This window comes from Coccomyxa subellipsoidea (assembly GCF_000258705.1).
Source record: "Coccomyxa subellipsoidea C-169, whole genome shotgun sequence".
Taxonomy (NCBI): Eukaryota; Viridiplantae; Chlorophyta; class Trebouxiophyceae; family Coccomyxaceae; genus Coccomyxa; species Coccomyxa subellipsoidea.
This window is the reverse complement of record NW_005178023.1, coordinates 29932-48434: the sequence shown is the minus strand read 5'-3', so window position 1 is coordinate 48434 and position 18503 is coordinate 29932. Positions and strand designations below refer to the sequence as shown.

The 18503-nt window shown below is 54.4% G+C and overlaps 2 protein-coding genes across 2 annotated transcripts; one reads left to right on the top strand and one right to left on the bottom strand.

Moving 5' to 3' along the window:
* Nucleotides 1–641: 641 nt before the first annotated feature.
* Nucleotides 642–13795, top strand: COCSUDRAFT_48975 (hypothetical protein; the record flags this gene model as incomplete). Its single annotated transcript, XM_005643503.1, has 30 exons — nucleotides 642–707; nucleotides 1008–1067; nucleotides 1274–1398; nucleotides 1653–1812; nucleotides 2037–2126; nucleotides 2305–2445; nucleotides 2620–2694; nucleotides 2921–3044; nucleotides 3175–3290; nucleotides 3415–4023; nucleotides 4223–4370; nucleotides 4620–4763; nucleotides 5048–5170; nucleotides 5419–5976; nucleotides 6200–6349; nucleotides 6547–6701; nucleotides 6965–7051; nucleotides 7375–7488; nucleotides 7862–8089; nucleotides 8517–8714; nucleotides 8980–9110; nucleotides 9359–9494; nucleotides 9773–9976; nucleotides 10383–10508; nucleotides 10870–11039; nucleotides 11354–11588; nucleotides 11810–11956; nucleotides 12090–12221; nucleotides 12612–12806; nucleotides 13154–13795. 30 exons carry the CDS (start codon nucleotides 642–644, stop codon nucleotides 13604–13606), a joined length of 5400 nt encoding a protein of 1799 aa, XP_005643560.1. The 3' UTR covers nucleotides 13607–13795.
* Nucleotides 13766–18406, bottom strand: COCSUDRAFT_54720 (UDP-sulfoquinovose synthase). The gene is made up of 12 exons (XM_005643502.1): nucleotides 18333–18406; nucleotides 18186–18254; nucleotides 18067–18101; nucleotides 17725–17872; nucleotides 17369–17525; nucleotides 16900–17116; nucleotides 16384–16518; nucleotides 16103–16198; nucleotides 15571–15756; nucleotides 15069–15212; nucleotides 14603–14743; nucleotides 13766–14327 (listed from the first exon to the last, which is right to left on the bottom strand). Exons 1-12 carry the CDS (start codon nucleotides 18364–18366, stop codon nucleotides 14226–14228), a joined length of 1464 nt encoding a protein of 487 aa, XP_005643559.1. The 5' UTR covers nucleotides 18367–18406; the 3' UTR covers nucleotides 13766–14225.
* Nucleotides 18407–18503: the final 97 nt, after the last annotated feature.

Below are 18503 nucleotides of genomic sequence, written 5' to 3'. Positions count from 1 at the left end.
AGGCAGCCACCTCATAAGTGCTATTGGGTACTCTAGCAAACCAAGGAAGCTGTACCAAACATGTATAGGTTGCCTCATGTTTCCGCTCGGAGCGGCTCATACCGGTATATGATCATTGACTCCGAGTCGGTGATCAGATCAGATCACCTTCATGTCATGTACATGCCGTTGTGTAATGGGCGAGAGTTCCAGCGCTTTTCAAAAACAATCAATAAATCAATCAGTGTCTTTGCAAGCTTTCATACGAATGCTGCACAGGAAAAAGAAAGCTGTGATGCTGCAGTGCAGCTAGACTCCCTGTGCCATACCCTTTAAGACAGAACCCTTGAAAGGGAGGGACACTACAGTCTCCGTGTTCCAATTGCTCCAGAGAGACATTCCTTGTGCCGCAATGGCCTGTAATGCGCCGATTGATGTCCTTTGGGCTCATGTTGAGGTCGTTCCTCGAATTTTATGGAGCTTCAGCAGCAAATTTGAGGGGCCTCAGCTGTGATTGAAATGACTGAGTTGCAAGCCTGGAAGATGTCAAGCTGGTTTGACATTCACCATTAATGGCATTGCTGATTCTGGTGACGCAAATTTGAGGCACGCATACAGAATTTCAGGGTACAAAAGCTTGTCGTGAGTTTGGGAGCCCAACGATGGCCAAGAATAACGAGGGCGAGGCCCAGCAGGGCGGGTTCTTCGGCAGAATTTTTGGCAATAAGGTATTTGAACATATTTGGCCCTTGGAAAATGCGCATTGCGTCATTGATTGTGTATCTTCGACGATGTCTATTCTATCAGTGATGACGCCCCAGAACTGTTTTGGCAGCTGTAACTTGCCCTTGTTATTGGGAGAGAGAGTGAGTTTTCAAATGTTTTGCAGCATAATTTTTCCTGAATTAAACCACAGCAATCTGATTGGCTGCTTATGACCGAGGAACTTCATAAAACTATCCAGGCGCCCAAATGTGGAGCACAAACAGTGTGACGTCAGAATGAACCACCTCATTGCATGTGCGCAGGGCAAGAGCCCCATAAAAGCGAAAATGGGAGAGCAGAATGCATTCGTGTACGATGAGAAGGTGGGTCCCTACTGCAGATGCAACTGCTCCCAGACACTTTGTGCAATTCTGCGTTCAGCATCCCAGGATTGGGGAGCCCTGACTGCCTGTGCCGCCTTGTCCCAAAAGCAAGACGTGCAGTATTGTGCAAAGGCGGGCAATGGTAGAGCTGAAGCTTGTCAACCTCATGGACAGCGGCTCCACTGATGTTGCTTTGTTGCCTCCAGTTAAAGAGGTGGGTCATCCCTGGAGAGAAGATTGAGGAGAGTGCCTTCCCCTCTGCGCCGCCTCCCATGTCCAGGGCAGCCTCTGCCACCTCAATGTCAGAGTCTGAAGGCCCCGACGGCCACAGGTGACTACCATCGCTTTTCAACGTACATACAACCTCGAGCAAATCGAGCCCACTATTTGCTGGGTTCGCTATCTGCTGCAGAATGCACCATTATCCTGAACGGCCTACATGTTGATCACCACTCTTCCGAGGCTTGGAGCAAGTCTTGACTGTGCTGGCATCTTACATGAGGACCTTGGGGAGTGGATATTTCACTGCTGCAAGCCCCACGCAGACCGCCAAAACCAAATTTGTTGCATGCGTCACATGCGCAGGCGCACCGGATCCACTGACAGCTCAAAGCGCGCTGGTGCGGCCGCGCGCTACGCCAACCCGGGGCTGATGGCAACCAGCCGCGCGGCCAGCGAGCAGTCGATGTCTGCAGCCTCAATTGTCCCCTCGCCGGCCAAGCCCCCGCTGGTCCCATCCACCAAGGTGCCACATTGTCATCTGAGATTGGTTCGTATCATTCCAAAGGAATCTTAGAGAGACTTGAGCAGCTTGCTGTTGCCTTGCACCAAAGCATCACCGCATTGCCGTCCTTGATAGATTACGGAGAACCCAGCAGCTGCAGGCGCGTACTACAATCAGGTACCATTTCACAAAAGCTATGCATAGTGAGGTTGTGAGCAAGATAGAAAATATGTGCTTGAGTGCAGGCGTCAGTCTTCCTGCCTGGGAAGGCTGAGGGCACAACAGCGAGCTCAGGACCGCGCTTCTTTGTTCCCGGGGGCACATCCACAACCCAGGTGCTCCTTCTGATGATCTCTCACCGACTCGAGGGAGCATCAGCCCTGGCAGTGTATGGAATTGCCGTGTGCACATAAGGTGCTGTCATTCTGTGGCGATGGACTGGGGTGGATAAGCAGCAGAGAGCGTGGTGGGGTTGGCATACAAATATCTATCACAAGCGCCTTTTGACTGCAGGGGGCGTTGTCTCGCTTTGCTGGCTTCAGCTCAAAGGCGCGGCAGGCGCCGGCGGAGGAGGCAACTGCTGAGCAGCCAGCGCCTGAGGAAGCCCTGCTGAGCCCCAGCAAACGCGCCAAACTTGGCGGCTTTGACCAGCAGGTGCACTTCATTTTGTTAGTGCCTCCATTTGGGCCTCAAAGTCTTGCTCCTCTGCTTGATTCCAGGCGCAATTTACTCTTCATTGTGCTGCATCGACCGAGGAAGTGAAGCATGAATGAATGCCCACACCATTCTTGAGGTGATTTCCACAACCCCGACATTCGTCGCCTGCAGGGCGCCGCAGAATCCATGGATAGCGAGGTGACCCTGGCAAAGGGAGTGGGTGCAGAGGCTCCAATGTACAGCCAGGTTCGAATATTCTCATGGCTGATTTTCTTTGTAATTCTGGTCAAGCTCCTTCGATCACATTCAGCAATGGTCAAGTCTCCAAATGTGGTATTGACCGCCTGCGGTTACTAGGTAATCTGATTAAGTCCCTGCAACTGACCAGGAGTCATTTGCATTGCTGTGGTCGACTCCTTCCTATGCGTAGCTACAATATTATTTTTTTAGCTGCTGATTGAATGCATTGCAGGCGCCTCTTTCAGAAGGCAACACCCGGCAGACTGCACCAGCGCTTTTGGCAGCAGAGGAGTCTGTTGGGGAAAACTCCTTTGCCAATGATCTTGTCGTGTTGGACAACGGCATCACCTCTCCAGGTGCATAACGCAATGTCATCCTGCATTGAACCTCATCCTCTTGGATCTATGTTCTTCTGCTGGCAGTATGCGGGGAAAACTTAATGGGCTTATATTAGTGCGGCTGTAAGGTTTACATGACTGTCTTCAGGGCCAAAAGAACCTGGCAATGGAAGCTATGGGATGGGCGCGGGCACTGCTGCAGACCCCGAAACAGTGGGAGCTGAGATTGATCCTGAGGGAGGTGCAGGCGGCGATTACAACCAGGTGCGGATCTCATCTCACCTGATGGCATCCCTGTATAATGCATGTGCAAGCAGAGAATGATAGATTCAGTCCGTGCATTCACTGAGACGGCGGAAGTTGAATTTCAGATTTTACGTTTGGGCAGAATATTCAGCGTGGCGGCGACTTTGGCTTGGGCCAAGGCGAGGAGAGCTACACGGCGCCGCCAGATCAGGCTCAGGATTATTTGGGCGCAGACCCCACAGCAGCGGACAGCAGCAGCGCCCCAGAGGCCGCCTACACAGCCGCAGGGAATGGCGCGGGCGACGCTGCGCATACGTCTTGGGAAGAGGTGCAGCAGTGGGCTGACTACTACCGGCAGCAGGGCTACAGCGAGGAGGATGTGCAGAGCTGGATTGCCTCAAACTACCCACAATTTGCGCAGCAGCCGGCCTCTGAAGACCCCTCCCAGCAGCCATGTGCGGCCTATGAGGCAGCAGGCATGGCGGCTGTTCAAGCAGAGCAGCCAGGCACCGAGGCAACAGCGGGAGAGCCGAATGCGGCGGATGTGCAGGCAACGCCGTTTGACAGCCGCGCGGTGGAAGCCAGCGGGCAGCCGCACGGGAGCTTCCAGGGGGCGCCGGCAGAGGTGGAGGGCGCGCAGCAGGAAACGGGGTACCAGGACAGGAGCAGGCTGCAGAGCGAGGCCTACAGCGACATGGCTGAGTGCGGGTCCAGCCGCGGCCATCTGGATGATCTCACCAGTGTCGGCACGGTGAGCGCATGTAAACGAGCGGCCAGCTCTACATATGTATACATGGACCTGAAGCTGCTGGCATCGGACTTGCATTGCATGTTGTCCAGGCCATGTGATCAGACAACACGAGCTAAGGGTTTTTATGCAGAATATGTATTGGTACTATAATGTCAGTCAGTCGCTCGGTGTATGTATGACGCATTGCTATGCGTTGCAGGGCGGAGGCAGGGAAACGTTCCAGGCTCAATCACAGGCGCATGGTGGCCGGTTGGCGTCTGAATCTTCTGTATCTGGCAAGCTGAGCGGCCCTCTGCCGTGGGACGTGCTGGATGACCACTCTGACGAGGAAAACAACTCCACCGCCGGTATGCATCAAACACATCAGCTGTGCTTAGGGATTTGGTGATTTCCTGTAACTGCAATTGTGCACAGCCTCTGTGGTAATCTGCTTTCATCCATGGGGTAGTTGTAGAGTCTGCAGAGATTCAGCGCCTTGCGCGATGCACAGACTTTGATGAAGAGGTCACAAGCAACATTCGTCAGTCACCCTGCTCCCCTTTGCAAGTGACATTCTCCTTGGCAGGGCCAGGAGTAATGATGATTTCTGTGTGCAGGCACACCGCGCTTTGAGCTGGCTTTCTCGAATGGAGAGGTAGGCAACGCCGCGCGACCTGCGCTCGCTGGCGCGGCCTTTGCGGAAGCCGCCGAGCAGGCGGGCAGCAAGCTCACCGGCTGGGTCACCGGTCTCGTCCGCTCAGGTGCGCACTCCTGACCCACTTTGGGATGCCTCATGCTCATGTAGCAATGCTGCAGGGCACATGAACCGCCACAAAGCACATCAAAACTACCTCATAGGCGTCAGGGGAGTAGGTAGCAGCAGTGAGCTGTGCATCTTCCCCAACCAGTCACAACTGTTCAGGCATCGAAATCGCAAAATTCTCCAAATGCTCCTGGCAATTCCTTCTTGTGAGGCTGAACCTGTGCATAAATGAGTGCCCTGGAGTAATGCATGGGTGGAGATGCATTTGCTCGTGATGTGCAGGCGTGCAGTCCCACATGGCGGCGAACGCTAGATTTCCCCGTGCACCCCTGGACACACGCAATGCGCCCCCCTCGCCCTCCGCCTCAATTCGCTCCGGCACCACGTCCATCCGTGCCCAGCAGGGTGAGATATTCGCTGCAGAATCCCTGGATAGTTTACTGAGAAAGTGCGGGATACAGTGGGCCATTACATGTTCTGCGAAAGCATCAAGGATGCACTCTTTCATGCGCAGCGCAAAAAGACCCCCTGTGATGCTTGAATCCTCTGTGAATTCTCTGTCACGTCAGATATGTGCTGAAGTAATCCGGTATCCAATTGCGCGTATCATCTTCTGCACTCTGCATGCGAACTGCTCTCTGCGCCTCTTGTAGGTACTCCCACATCGATCAAGTCGGTGGAGCAGCAGCAGGGCGACAGCAGCCTGCCACCGTCAGCTAAGGCAGCCCGTTACGGGCGCGGCGCATTCGACAATGAGTCCGTGCTGTCTGAGACGATCATCGAAGAGGACGCTGATCATGACTCCCATGGCCACCACAGCCGCATAGAGCCACCAATGTTTGACAATCCTCCAGAAGCCGCACCGCCGCAAAAGGGCACGGCAGATTCGCAGGCGCAGGAAGCTTCCGTGGCCGCCTGGGCAGGCGGGGATCTCGACAATCACGCAGCCGAGCAGGACGGCTGGGACTTTGACGCGTCTGCGCTGGATGAGTTGCCGCCTGCAGGCCAGGCGCCTGGGGACTCGGCTCCAGAAGAGCAGCAGCTGCGCTCTGCTGCGGTGGAGGCAAATCTGGAAGAGGGTGCTGTGGAGAACAAGCAGGGTCAGGATAGCTTGGGCCGCCTGCCGCACACCTGGGCCGGCGATCTCCAGCAGCCAGCCTCTACCCAGGGCGACTTTGCCTTTGACAGATCCGTGCCCATACCCACCGCAGGTGCATAGCAGGACTTGTGTTTCTGCGATTGCTTTGTGCCCAAGCTGCCTGTTGTGTGGCTGTATTTGCGGCTGCTGAGTTACCTGTAAATGTCTGCTTTGGAAACATTGTGCTCAATTGCATGGGCCTGGGTGCGGAATTTCGCAATAGGCTCAATTGAACTCTCGTGTGTGTAGCCTTCAGTAATGTTCGGGGTCCTTTGACTGATTGATTGCGTTTGCAGGGGCTGGTGTAGACGCAGCATCAGGAGTGGGGACGAATGGCGGCGGCAGCTTGATGGGTGAATCACCTCAGGCCGGGTGGGAGGGCGAATCCGAGCTGGGTTTTCCCCTCGACGATGTGCCTAAGGACGTCCCTGAGCCCTCTGACCAAGGTGCTCTTCGTAACCAAACACCCTTACACAGCAGTGTGCATGCGTGGCACAAAGCCAAGCTCGTGGTGACAAGGAAAGGCTTTGCACTAATTCAGAGAGCAAGGAAGATGGGAACGAGTGCTGGATGGCTATGAAATGAGTGCGGTACTCATAAGAGAACTTGACTTATAGAACAGGATCTTTGCTATGTTGCACAGGAACTGCGCTGGATCTGCCAGAAGCTGCCGCCCTCACGCCGCTGAGGGTGCCGCCTCTGTCGCCGCTGCGCACCGTCACCGGAGGCGCTGCCTCCGCCCGGCCCACCTCCGCGGCGGCTGCGGCAGTGAGAGAAGCCTTCGCGCATGGCGATGAGGTGATTATTTGTAACCAACCACGCCCATCACTCAAATCACGCAAGCAAGTCACTTGCTTGGTTGTCTTCGCTAACCTCTCGCCGTGCTCAACATTCGGCTGATGCCATCTCCAGCAGTCATGCTGCACAAGCAAGCAACAGGCATTCTTGGTGGCTCAAATGATGCTGGGCAGCATGTCGTTGTTTGAAATCAGGATTCATGGGACGAAGATGCATTTGCCAGAAAATTGTCCCCGGCATGAGGTGGCTGTGTGTGCCCGCAGGCGGCTCAGCTGGCGGCGCTGCAGGAGCGGCTGGAGGAAGTCGTTGCGCTGCACCAGCACGCCAGCGACGAGGCCGAAACGCTGCGGGTGGGTCCTTCCCTCTTCTGCTTCTATTACGGCACCCTGATACCAATTCATGTTCGGTCACAAACTGAATAAAAACGCTGCTGACCATTCTTCAGACTGAACAAAAGCGCCACTTACATTTGGGCGCAAATGAAACAAGCATATCCACATAGTTTCAATGGCCAATATGATTTGCATGTGCAAGCCTGACCAGACAATGCCATGGCTGGGCAGGGTCTGTGCACATGCGTGCTTACAATCACGCAGGCATTCAATATTGTGCAGTGAAAGGGGCAATGCTGAGGGCATAGCTGATTCTTTTGGTGGATGCAAAATTCACACAGGACCAGAACGGAGCGCTGGAGCTGGAGCTGGCCGATCTGAAAACCCAGCTGGACGCTGATGTGGCGGAGGCTCGCCAGGCACAGGACGTGCTGGCCGCCAAGGCGCGCCTGGAGGTGCGCACTGATGCTAATATTTCTTAGTACATAAGAATCCATGGGCTCAAAAGAGCTCCTTGCGCATCAAAACCACATTTCCCAGTGTTAAATTAAATGAAAAACGGAGCAGTGCCTCGTGAACCACGAGCGCTGTTAGAGTGTCCTCTTCTTTGCTTCAACTTCTGCGTGTTGTGTACGGTGCATTTTGGGTGCTCCTGTGGCTTTTGAGGATGCACTCTCCTGCCAGACTTAGATAATCATTGATTATACTTTGTACGCTGCGCAACACTTGAGAGCAGCATGCCAGGCGTTTGTGTATGTCGCAAACTAGGCATTGTGTGCTGTTGACTGGCTCCCTACTAATCTTTGCCATGATTCGTTGTTTGTGCAGGAGCAGCTCGAGGAGCTGTGGCAAGAGGCGGAGCAGCTGCGCGTCAAGAACGACGCCCTCAAGGCCGACAATGCCACTCTGCTGGCCGAGCGGGCGGCTGACGGCGCCGCGGCCGCACACAGCAACGGAGACCTGAAGCCGAGGGCGGCCCAAGATGGCGCGGATGCACCTGCCGCGGCAGCTGCCGCGGAGCTGGAAGCCGCGCGCCAGCGCATCGCTGAGCTGGAGGTGCGGGTGGAACACCTTGCAACGCTGTTGTTGCTCAGCCCTGCTCTTTTGGGGCATCGTTGCTATAGACATTTTGCATCCACACAACCTTTGCATCGGCAGTGTTAACTGTCTGCACAGGCTTGCTTTTATTTTCAAGCAATTTCAATTTCATGCTCTCTTTGGCACATGCCCGATGCTTGCATTGGCTGGCCATGTCTAAACGCTATCCATGGTAGCCGGCATTGTAGTTTCTGCAAATCAATATATCTTTGGCCCGGGGAGGATAAGTGTATGGTTGATTGTCCCTGCACTCAGCATACAGAAAGCGCGCTTGCACTTCCGTGAAGTTCCATACTGCAGGTTTTGTGCAAACTCCAAGGGAATGCTAATACAAGGCACCCCAAAGGAGTAATCAGTTCTTGACTGGATGAGTGCGGCTGTGCAGGCGCAGTTGGAGCAGACGGGCGGTGCCGCAGAGGTGGCTGAGCTGGAGGCGCAGGTGACGGAGCTGATGGCGGAGAGCGAGGCGCTGGCGGAGGAGGCCCTGGCCAAGGACGAAGAGATCGAGGCGCTCGAGGGCCGCCTCGCTGCCGCCATCGCCGCACTTACCGCCGCGCAGCAGGCGAGGCACCCCTTCTTTCCTGTGCAAACGTATGGAATTTGCCCGTCCCAGACATGGCTGACCAGCACTAGGAGCCTCAAACAAGCAAACAAAGTGTCTTGCAGGGGTCATTATACCCACGGCTGTGAGTGGCGAGATTGGCAAGGTGTTTTTGCTGTGGCAGCGAGTATCTTACGCACCCCTGCGCAGTGCTCACTCCTGATTTCGCGCCATCTTTGGTCCTCTGGCTGCCCTTGCAGCACACCTGGCATGCTGTCCTGCGTGCTGATGGGCATGGCTAGCGCAGGGAGGCTCGGAGGAGCTGGCCAATCTGCGGCGGGAGGCGGCAGCCGCCAACTCCGAGGTGGTGAATCTGGGCGATGCGCTGGACGCCATGAGCCAGGACACCGCGCTCCTCAACGAGGCAATCGCTGCCGGGTGTGTGGATGCGCACTCTTGAGTAATTTAAAGTTTGAGGTTTTTTGCTTCAATTTAAAGGTCGATTTATCAGAAAATTGTGCTCAGCACTCTGAGCAACAAGATTGTCATGCGCTGCCAAGCATGACTTGCTATGCTTTTTCCGAAGATGAGATGATCCATAGTCGGGTCTTAATTCTATAAACTTTTCGGCTAAATAAGGAAAGTATGCGGGGCTGGCGTCAGCATGGTGTGTGCCTGGCATGCAGGGATGCTGAGCTGGAGAGGCTGCGCGCTGAGCTGGCAGCCAAGGGCAATGACTCACAGCTGCTGGAGGACCTGCAGTCGCAGGTGGCTGCGCGTGAAACAGAGATTGCTCGCCTGCAGGGAGACCTGTCCTCAAAGGTCTGCTCCTGTCTTTTTTTGGTGGCTTGTTAGTAGTTTGCCCATTCCAAATGCTATGGACAGGTTTGTGATTCCCTCCTTCTCAAAGAACTCCATTTTCCAGCGAGAGCGCTCTCCAAAGAGCTAGTGAGATTGTTTGTCGGATGGACATGCATAGATTTTTCACAGATGGGTTTAGCATCCCAGTAAGAGGATTGGCAGTGTGCTTGGTCTGCACTGCAGCATCAGGAGAAGAGGTATGGTGGCTCTGAGCTTGTGAATGGGTCTGTGTGCAACAGGGTGACGAGCTGGCGCGCATCAGCAAGGAGGTTGCTGAAAAGGGAATAGCCGAGAAGAAGCTGCGCTCAGCCCTGAAGCACGCCAAGGAAGCTGCTGCAAAGGAGCGCACGGAGCTGATACCGCAGCTGCAGGCAGCGCAGCAGACGGCTACTGATGCCCAAACGGAGGCAAGGAGTCTGGCAGAGCAGCTGTCCCAGCTGCAGGTACGCCAATGGATTGGGGGTCTTTACAACTTGGCCTTGACGGGTGTTCGATACCATGACACAGATGGCCACCCCATTGCATCACACCTTGGGCTGGATAGGCTAGCTAGAGGGCATCAATAATGCGCATGTCATTAGCCACAAGTGTGCAGACGGATCTGAATGGTTCAGGGCTGTCCTCTGGCGGTGTGGGAAACTCTCGCAAGGCGTAATGTGAACGGCGGATGGCTGAATTTGCAGCCTTGTCGTTAATATTCACCCATTCTAGCTGAGGATATAGGGGTTTGTGGAAGGCATCGTTGTGCTAATGTGGGAGATGCACTGGTGGACCTAGGTTCAGGGTCAATGAAGGGTCGAAAGGCTATCAGTAAAGATTTGGCGAAGACTGATAGGCGACTGTTTGCAGGATGGCAAGGCTGCTGCTGAGCAGCTGTGCCGGCAGGCTGAGGCGGAGGTGAAGACACTGAAGGAGAACCAGGCGCTGGACTTTGAGCGCATTGGGGTCCTCTCAGGCGAGAACGCAGCTTTACAGGTGCGCAATCACCTAATATTCCAATCGGCTGTTGTATTTGTTGCGGCATTCAGTGAGAATTGCATCCATACTGCAGTAACCCAATACGGGCGTGTGCAACATCTTTACAAGGATATCCAAAACTGACTCAAATGCTGACGGCCTTCCCGGTCAAAGAGGCGCTTGTGCAATCATAAGTTGAGGCTTTTCTTGCGGGAAGTGTGTCAACTCTTTGATGCTTTTGCAAGGGTGCTTTAGCATGTGTAAGTTCATGTAGTCCTGGAAGCAGACGGGACGAGCTGTAAAGGGGAAGCAGACTCTGATGCTACAAGTTCGTAATGCAAACGTTCTTGTTAACGAGTATCAGCCTGCAATCCTACAGGAGACGATAGAGGAGCTGGAGGCAGCAGCGGGCAGTTCCGGGGCGTCGGAGGAGGCTGCGGCTGAGGTGGCGCGACTAAAGGATGAGCTGGCGGCGGCCACGGCGCGCGCTGACGAAGCCGAGGCTCGCGCCAAGACGCTCGCCCAGGAGAAGGAGTCCTTCGGCAAAAGGTTTGCCTTTACTGTACATGATGAAAAAAGATACATACCTTCTTGAGCATGTTTGCTTCACCTCATCCTTGTATAGATGGGACACTGAGCGGAAAAGCTTCCTGCGTTGTCTGAAGCTGCACGCCGTGTCAGCATTCGTAAGCTGACATTTTTTCCTACAATATATTTGTGCAAGTTGACATATGCTTTACGGCAGTTCACCCCGTGAACTCGTTGGTGTCTGGGAACGGATGAAGATAGCATGCCGCTGTCTATATGAAACACTGCAGAGAGTCCTTGCTATATGTCTGACCGGAATATCTTGACCATGACAGGGGCCAGAAGCTGCAGAAGCAGCTCAACCGGCTGCAGACAGAGTTCCAGGAGAAGCAGGCGCAGGTGACCAAGGACCTGGAGGAGGCAAGAGCAGCTTTGGCCGCCGCTGAGAAGCAGGCGGCAGATGCCGAGGCTGCCCGGACTGCCGTGGCAGATGCACTGCAACAGGAGAAGGCTCGGGCCACTGAAGGGGAGCAGGGCCTCAAGGCAGAGGCATCTGCTCTTGTCACACAGGTGGGACATTAAATCCCCCTGTTACTTTCCAGCATATTCCGATATCTCCTTGGCACATTTTGCGTGTGTTCATTGGGTTGGCTTTCTGTACAACAGGAATCGTGTGTGTTTTTGGCCACGAGTATTTTCTGCAGTCCCTGCCGGGACAGAAGCTCTGCGACATATCCAAGAAGGTAAAGTTTTGTTAGGCACGCAAGGGATGAATGCATTGTGCGCTGCAGATTGCCGAGTTGCAGGCGGCGGTGGGTGCCGAAGCGCAGCGGCGCCAGGAGGCCGAGGAGCAGCTGGCGCGCGCCGCGCAGGAAGCTGCCGAGGCGGCGGCTGCCAAGCAAAACCTGTTCAAAGAGCTTGCAGCCGAAAAGATCAAGGTGCCGTCATTTTTACAATATATTCTGCATGTACTGTTGTCCCGGGGGCTCATCTCTGGCTGAATGTCTCTTGTCTGCCTGCAAACTGACAACACGCTCAGCAAATTCGGTTGTTTGATCGTGGTATGTGTAGGTGGCTGAGCTGGAGGAGGAGGCGTCGGCGCTCTTTGACAAGGTGTCAGCGGCTGAGGAGGAGGCTGGAGTGGCAGAGGCGCGCGCACACTCCCTCGCAGACCAGCTCAATGCTGCACAGGCCGCTCTGCAGGTGTGGCTTCTTTCCAGCACAAAGAAAGCTTCATGTGAAACTGGGAACTGAGTATCAATGGCAGGTTGTGCAGTCCACTGGCATGATTCTGTCTTGAGGAGGCAGAGAGAAATCTAGCAGGAGGGAATTTGCAGCCGCCAACCATGTGGGTGATGGCTTTGTGTCTGACCTCAGCAGGCAGCAAAGAGGCCATGGCAGGTCATGTAGCTGTCGCAGGTCTCATGCCATGTTATTGCCATAATCAACTGAAGCAGGTCTCCACCCAAGAGGCTCATGGGGCATCTGCGCATGTTAATGGTGTTTTGATGCAAATGAATATATAAAGAGTATATAGTATGTATGTATGTATGTATAGTATGTAGTTTTGAGTATATAAAGAACCTGCTGCAGGCGGCGGAGCAGCCTGGAGAGGGCGGCGCGGCCGAGGTAGAGGAGGAGTTAGTGCAGGCGCAGGCGGCAGCTGCCGAGCAGGAGCGCGAGTTTGGTGACCTGCTGGCGTGCCTGGGCCAGGAGAGCGCCAAGGTGGCAGCCCTGCAAGAGCTGCTTGCCCAGCGCGGCATCGACCCCTCCGGCGCCCTAGCGCAGGTGCTCAATTCTACCAAAATGGACCCCAAGGCAATAGGTTGACCCTTATGTAGCGTGCTGCATGCAACCCTGCGTTGACTTGTAGGGAATCCGCTTTGAGCAGGTCCTGGCGCCCCTGCTTTCAGGAAAAATGATTGTGTTTCATTGGGCTCCATCGGGACTGTTGAAACCCACTAACCCACTAGTGGGCTGCCCCTCACTGGCTTGCTGGGTTTCAATAAGGCCCTTGGATGCCAGTGAGTACAGGTCACAAATTGAGAAGGCCACAACACAAGAAATTATCGTTTCAAGAAGGTCCCACAGAATGGCTCCCTGATGTATGTGCTGACCAGAAGATTTGTTGGCAGGTGGAGGCTGACTACGGTTTTAGTGATGAGATGAACGACGAGGATGAAGAGGAGGAGCAGCAGCTGGCAGCAGAGCAGATGCCGGAGTCTGGAGAGGCTGGCCCAGAGCACAAGGACACACTGACAGAGGCGGGGCCGAGCGCTGCAGAGGACGCCCCAGCAGACCAGGAGTGGCCAGGGTTCTCAGCTGATGCCGCTGTAGAGGGGATGCCCCAGGAGAAACAGATGCCCAGCACAGCACGGCATGCACAGCAGAGCAACATGGAGGGGCTGCCTGAGGGGGAACTGCTGTCGCCAGACAAAGCGATGCCGAGGCTGAAGGAGGAAGTGAAGAGCGAGATCACGGCCGGGATCAATTTCGGCGGCACGCTGCCGTCAGGGGACAATGTAGGGCAGGAAATTGACTTTGACGGCTGGGGAGCCGAGGCAGATGGGGACTGGGGCTTCAATTGAGAGACTGTTTGAGCGTTGATTGACTGTTGTGCCTCATTTGCAGTGATGTGCCTCAAGTGCTTATAATACCAGGTTTTCCCAAGTAGATTAGACTGGCACACCCTATGGTCCTGTGTGCAATCAAGTCCAGGCGAGTTCTGTGATACTACCTGGTACTTGATATTCTCACTTCTGTTAATGAAGAAAGTTAAGAAATGCCAACGATTTTTGTCCAACTTCCTTATGCACACATTTCATTGCTCTATCGCTTCACAGAATGGCTGAAAACCGAGAAAACCCTGACAAATTCCACATGATGAGATGCAGACCACCTACGCAATTGCAACTGGAGGTATACAACCAATCATGCTCCCGCAAAACAATGTTCAAAAGGCTTAGCAATCGCTCCTGCACAGTCATAAAACACTGAACCACACAGCAAACTGCAGCGCACCATGATGTGCATGGGGTGAGCCTTCGCCCCTTCACTGAACAGCTGCCCGCACACTTGCAGACACAAAAAAAATCCTTGATGGGAAAAAGTTACAGGCGGATCAGTACCGCCAGTCAATGTGCATTGCCTCGCCTCAAGATCGTCAGAAAATTGCATCATTGTCCATGCATGACTTCGGAAGGATCATCACTTCTCCGCAACGGCCGCTTTCATGGTTCCGGACGTGACTGGCGTCTTGCGCCAGTCCACCGCCGGCTTGATTAGGTCCAGGTCGATGCGGTCCTTGTACTGCGCAGGCCAAGCAACGAATGACTCAGACCCCTGGTGCAGTTACTCTCAGCAAAAAGGGGCCTGCTGTATAAAAACAGAGAATCTGCACCGGGCAGGCAGCAGCCGCATGTCGCAAGGGAAGCATTGGTGCGCAACTCCTGCCATACTTGTCTCGAAGATTGGCATGGTAAACAAGTGCCTGACTTGTTGCAGATAGTAGTAAAAGCAGGATACTGCAAGTCACATGCGAGCCAAAAAATAGGCGAAAAACAACAACAGGGGGGGCTGCCGACCTGGATGGCGAAGTTGAGGAGGGAGTCGACGAGGTTGTCGGAGAGGAAGTGGGGTTGCAGGCCCAGGTCGACCAGCTTGGTGCGCTTGGCGTTGTAGTAGTGCTCCTCTGCCTCCACGCGCGGGTTGGGCACGTTCTTCACCTGCCGCCCACACAAACACCTTTTTCAATACCACCATTGTCTAGACTAAATCCTCTTTTCTTGTCCTTCCTGGCGTGCTAGTTTGTCATAGCTCTTCAGTCATCCATACAAAACACTGACACCCTTTTGAGAAGGAAGAGCCACCGGTGTGTTTGCAGTGCATGCAACTCATAGTAATTGAGTTGATCCACAGCTGAAGTGTGGTGACAGGGCCTCCTTGTCAGGGTGTCCCTCCTCTACAAGGCTACTAATAGGGAGAACAGACAGTCCAAGGATCAGGTAATTTAAAGCCCCCTGGTGCCGAAGTTTAGAAGGGTTGACGCACCGTGACGTCGAGGCCGAGCTTGGCGCCCTCGCGCTGGATGATGGCGGCCAGTTCGTTGACCGAGAACTGCTCCGTGAACTGGTTGTACACGCGCATCTCCCCGTTGGGGGCAGGATTGTCAATCGCCAGCTGGATGCATTGCACCTGCACCATAGCCGCCACCATAATATCAAGAGCAGACCTCCTGATCTCGGCGAGCGAATTGGAGCACATTGTCACAAGAAATTGCGACATTGTGTTGAGCGCTGCCTGGATTGAGGTGATGTTCACAGCAGCAGCCCAGGCTGTCAAGCAGATGATAAACGCTGGGCGCCTGCAGTACTCCTTGCTGCAGATGTTGAAACTGCTCATCTTCAAGTTACAATACTACATGCCTGGCCACGTTTGCTATGTCCTTGCTTCTGGGGGCGAGTCCACAAGCCTCCTTCCAAAATCAGGATGAGCACTTGCCTCTGTGACAGAGGAAATCATGGGAATTAAGGGAACAAAACAGGGGCCGCACGGTGTCGCGGATGTCGAGGTAGCCGCGCGTCTGGCCGCCCTTGCCATACACGGTGAGCGGGTGGCCCACGGCGGCCTGCACCACAAAGCGGTTGAGCGCGGTGCCAAAGATGCCGTCGTAGTCGTAGCGGTTTATCAGCAGCGGATCCGCGGTCGTCTCCTCAGTCGCCACGCCGTACACCACGCCCTGCCAACACCATACCTCACTCAGAACTGACATCGCTGCAGTCAAAAGTGCCTAATTTTACACCCACCACCAGCAATCTTGGACATTTCCCCATTTACATCATCAGTGAGGACACCCTGTGGACGCTGAAATTGTCCACCGCATGACCGCATGTTGAGAACGGTCACCAAAGAGCACCTTTTACACAAAGCCATGGTGAAATTCATGGGATCTTTAGGGCTACATGCAATCCAAAGAGCACGGTGTACTTTCACAGTTTTCTTCTGGGAACATGCCTGCTGCAAATGACCCCTCCGGGCTCTTGATGCATGTTACCATGCGCAAGGAGCACCAGCTGCAGGCTCACCTGGTTGAGGTCGGTGGCGGCGATTTTCCAGGCGCGGCAGGCAAAGTGGATGTTGTGCGAGTCATGCACCTTGCTCAGGTGGTAGAAGCTGCCGCCCTGCACCCGCCAGCAAGTTGATGAAAGCTATTCTTTGCCCAGGCAGAATGCCATGAGCCGCCCGCAAGACCCCGTGGCTTACATTAAAATGCGGTCTAGCATCTCACCGTTCAGGGGAGATTCTGGAGAATACATGCATAACGGTACTTGTGCAAGGATGCAGGCGGGGTAGGGATTTTGCGCGCCTGCTTGGGGTAGGGGAGGGTGTCGGTGCGGCCGTTGTGGGTGATGGTGATGTAGCCCTCCTCAATGTCAATGTTGGGCGTGCCATACTCGCCCATCGTCCCCAACTTCACCAGGTGGCAGTCCGGCTTGAATTCCTGCGCAATCAAAGTTTACACACTGCCAGTCAGCACAGCTCAGCCTGTCGCTGTCATCCCAGCACCAAGGTAGATGAATATCTCAGCAAGAGCAGCAGTATGCTTGCTTCCTGGAGTGCGCAGGCCGATTGTCCCATTGGGATTATCAGGGCCCAGCATGGCTTCAATCTTGAAGCAGGAATGGAGTCACTCAGATATCGCTTCCTGGCCACAAGCTGCCTGACTGGTGCCTGGAGAACATGGGCTACTCTTGACAGTGGTAATGACAGGGGTCTCTGTCTTTCCGGTGGAACCCCACAAATACTATCGTGACACTCTTTGCCGATGAAGCAGAGCAATGCTTGGCAGTGATTCGATGTAGCGGCAGGAATGCGCAGTCACCTTGATGGCGAAGAGAACGTTGATGGTGCCGATGACGTTGTTGTGCTGCGTGAAGACGGCGCGGTTGCGGTCGATCATAGAGTAGGGCGCCGACCGCTGCTCGCCAAAGTGCACCACCGCGTCCGGCTGGAACGCATTGAAGGCCTCCGAGAAGAACTCAAAGTCGCAGATGTCGCCCACCTGCAGATCGATGTGCTTCCCCGAGATCTCGCCCCACCTGGCCCCAGCACAACCCACATGAAGCTGCCGTTGCAGTACAAGTCACTTGTTGCATGCAATGCAAGGGCAATGCAAGGGCATTTCACACTGCCGCGGCTGATGCATTTCACCATATCCCACCAGCATGTGCAGCATTTCCGGAAATAGTGGGGTGAGGCAAGATACCAGGAGACAACCTATTTGTACGTTGGTTTGCGCAAGTCAAAGCGCAATGAAGTCAGTAATTAACAGTGTGGGTGTGGCGGAGCACCTCTTGACGCGCGCGTGGGCGGACGCGATGGGGGTGAGGGTGTCCAGGCCCAGCTGCAGGTCAAAGGTGCGGCGGCACAGGTTGTCCACAATGCTCACCGCGTACCCGCGCGCTGACAGGTGCAGCGCCGTCGCCCAGCCGCAGTAGCCGTCCCCGCCTGCAACCGCGTATTAGGGCGGTCAATATTTGGGGGGCACATTTCTGTTCATGCATGGCACATGCAGTACGCTCTATCATAAGGTCCCTGAGAAGTCCAGAATGCCAACATTGCAGTACATCAGCGCTGTTCTTTCATCCGGGATCCACTTATAGAAAGCAAGAATTCTGGTGAGGCGACAAGGTTTGTGCAGGCTCACCAATGATCATGACCCTGCGGCCAGATCCATTGGTCTCCAAGAAAGGGGGAGCTGGTGCGGGCTTGTCGGTTGCAAGGACTGCATTGGTCGGCCCCGATGGCCCTCTGATAAGTCGCGCACGCCTCGGGCGCAGGCACTTGCTGGGTATCTGATCCACCGCACACAACAGTCGAACTTAACCCTATCCACCAATTGCGACGTCCCTTTCCAACTTCGACGGACAATTCTTGTTGAGAAATCATGGAAATGGCCATCCTCAAAATCAACTTCCCTCCCCCCTTGGTAGAACTGTGTTCACATGGACAGGACAGCGAAATGTGGGGAAGCACAGAGCAGCCGCACCCTCAATTGGTTTGAGTCTGCAAATTTCGTCAAGCCTGCATGACATTGACAAACAGAATTAGAATACAATGATCACAAGTAGAAAAGTAGCGCAATTCCACATCAGCACTTTCTCCCACCTGCTGATTGCGTCATGCGGGGCCCATTTCTGATAGAGTTGTGCTGGCTGGAAGAGATGTTCATTTGACCTGGATTTACCAAGAGATTTCAGCGATCAAGATACTTTTTGGGGGATCAGGGCTACGAAATCACGATGGATGTCTCACCTGTTGCTCTTGAGATTGCTGCCATTGCAACCATTCTGTGAATTGCCTGTTTCTACACTTTTCCTATCCTTTTTCTATGGATGGAATCTTTGCTAGCGCCAAGCTACAAGCTAGAGCGATAACACGTGCCAACTTTGGCACAGCAGCAGCTCGTCGCTACGTGCCAGCGGT

Excerpts from the sequence above, each read along its gene's own strand:
- COCSUDRAFT_54720 (XM_005643502.1), bottom strand. The coding sequence starts at position 18,366 with ATGGTTGCAATGGCAGCAATCTCAAGAGCAACAG. Across the intron at positions 16,199-16,383 it reads CCCTCCCCTACCCCAAGCAG|GGCGGCAGCTTCTACCACCT; the intron begins GCGCGCAAAATC and ends TGGCGGGTGCAG. Across the intron at positions 15,213-15,570 it reads ACCTCGACATCCGCGACACC|GTGCAATGCATCCAGCTGGC; the intron begins GTGCGGCCCCTG and ends GCTATGGTGCAG.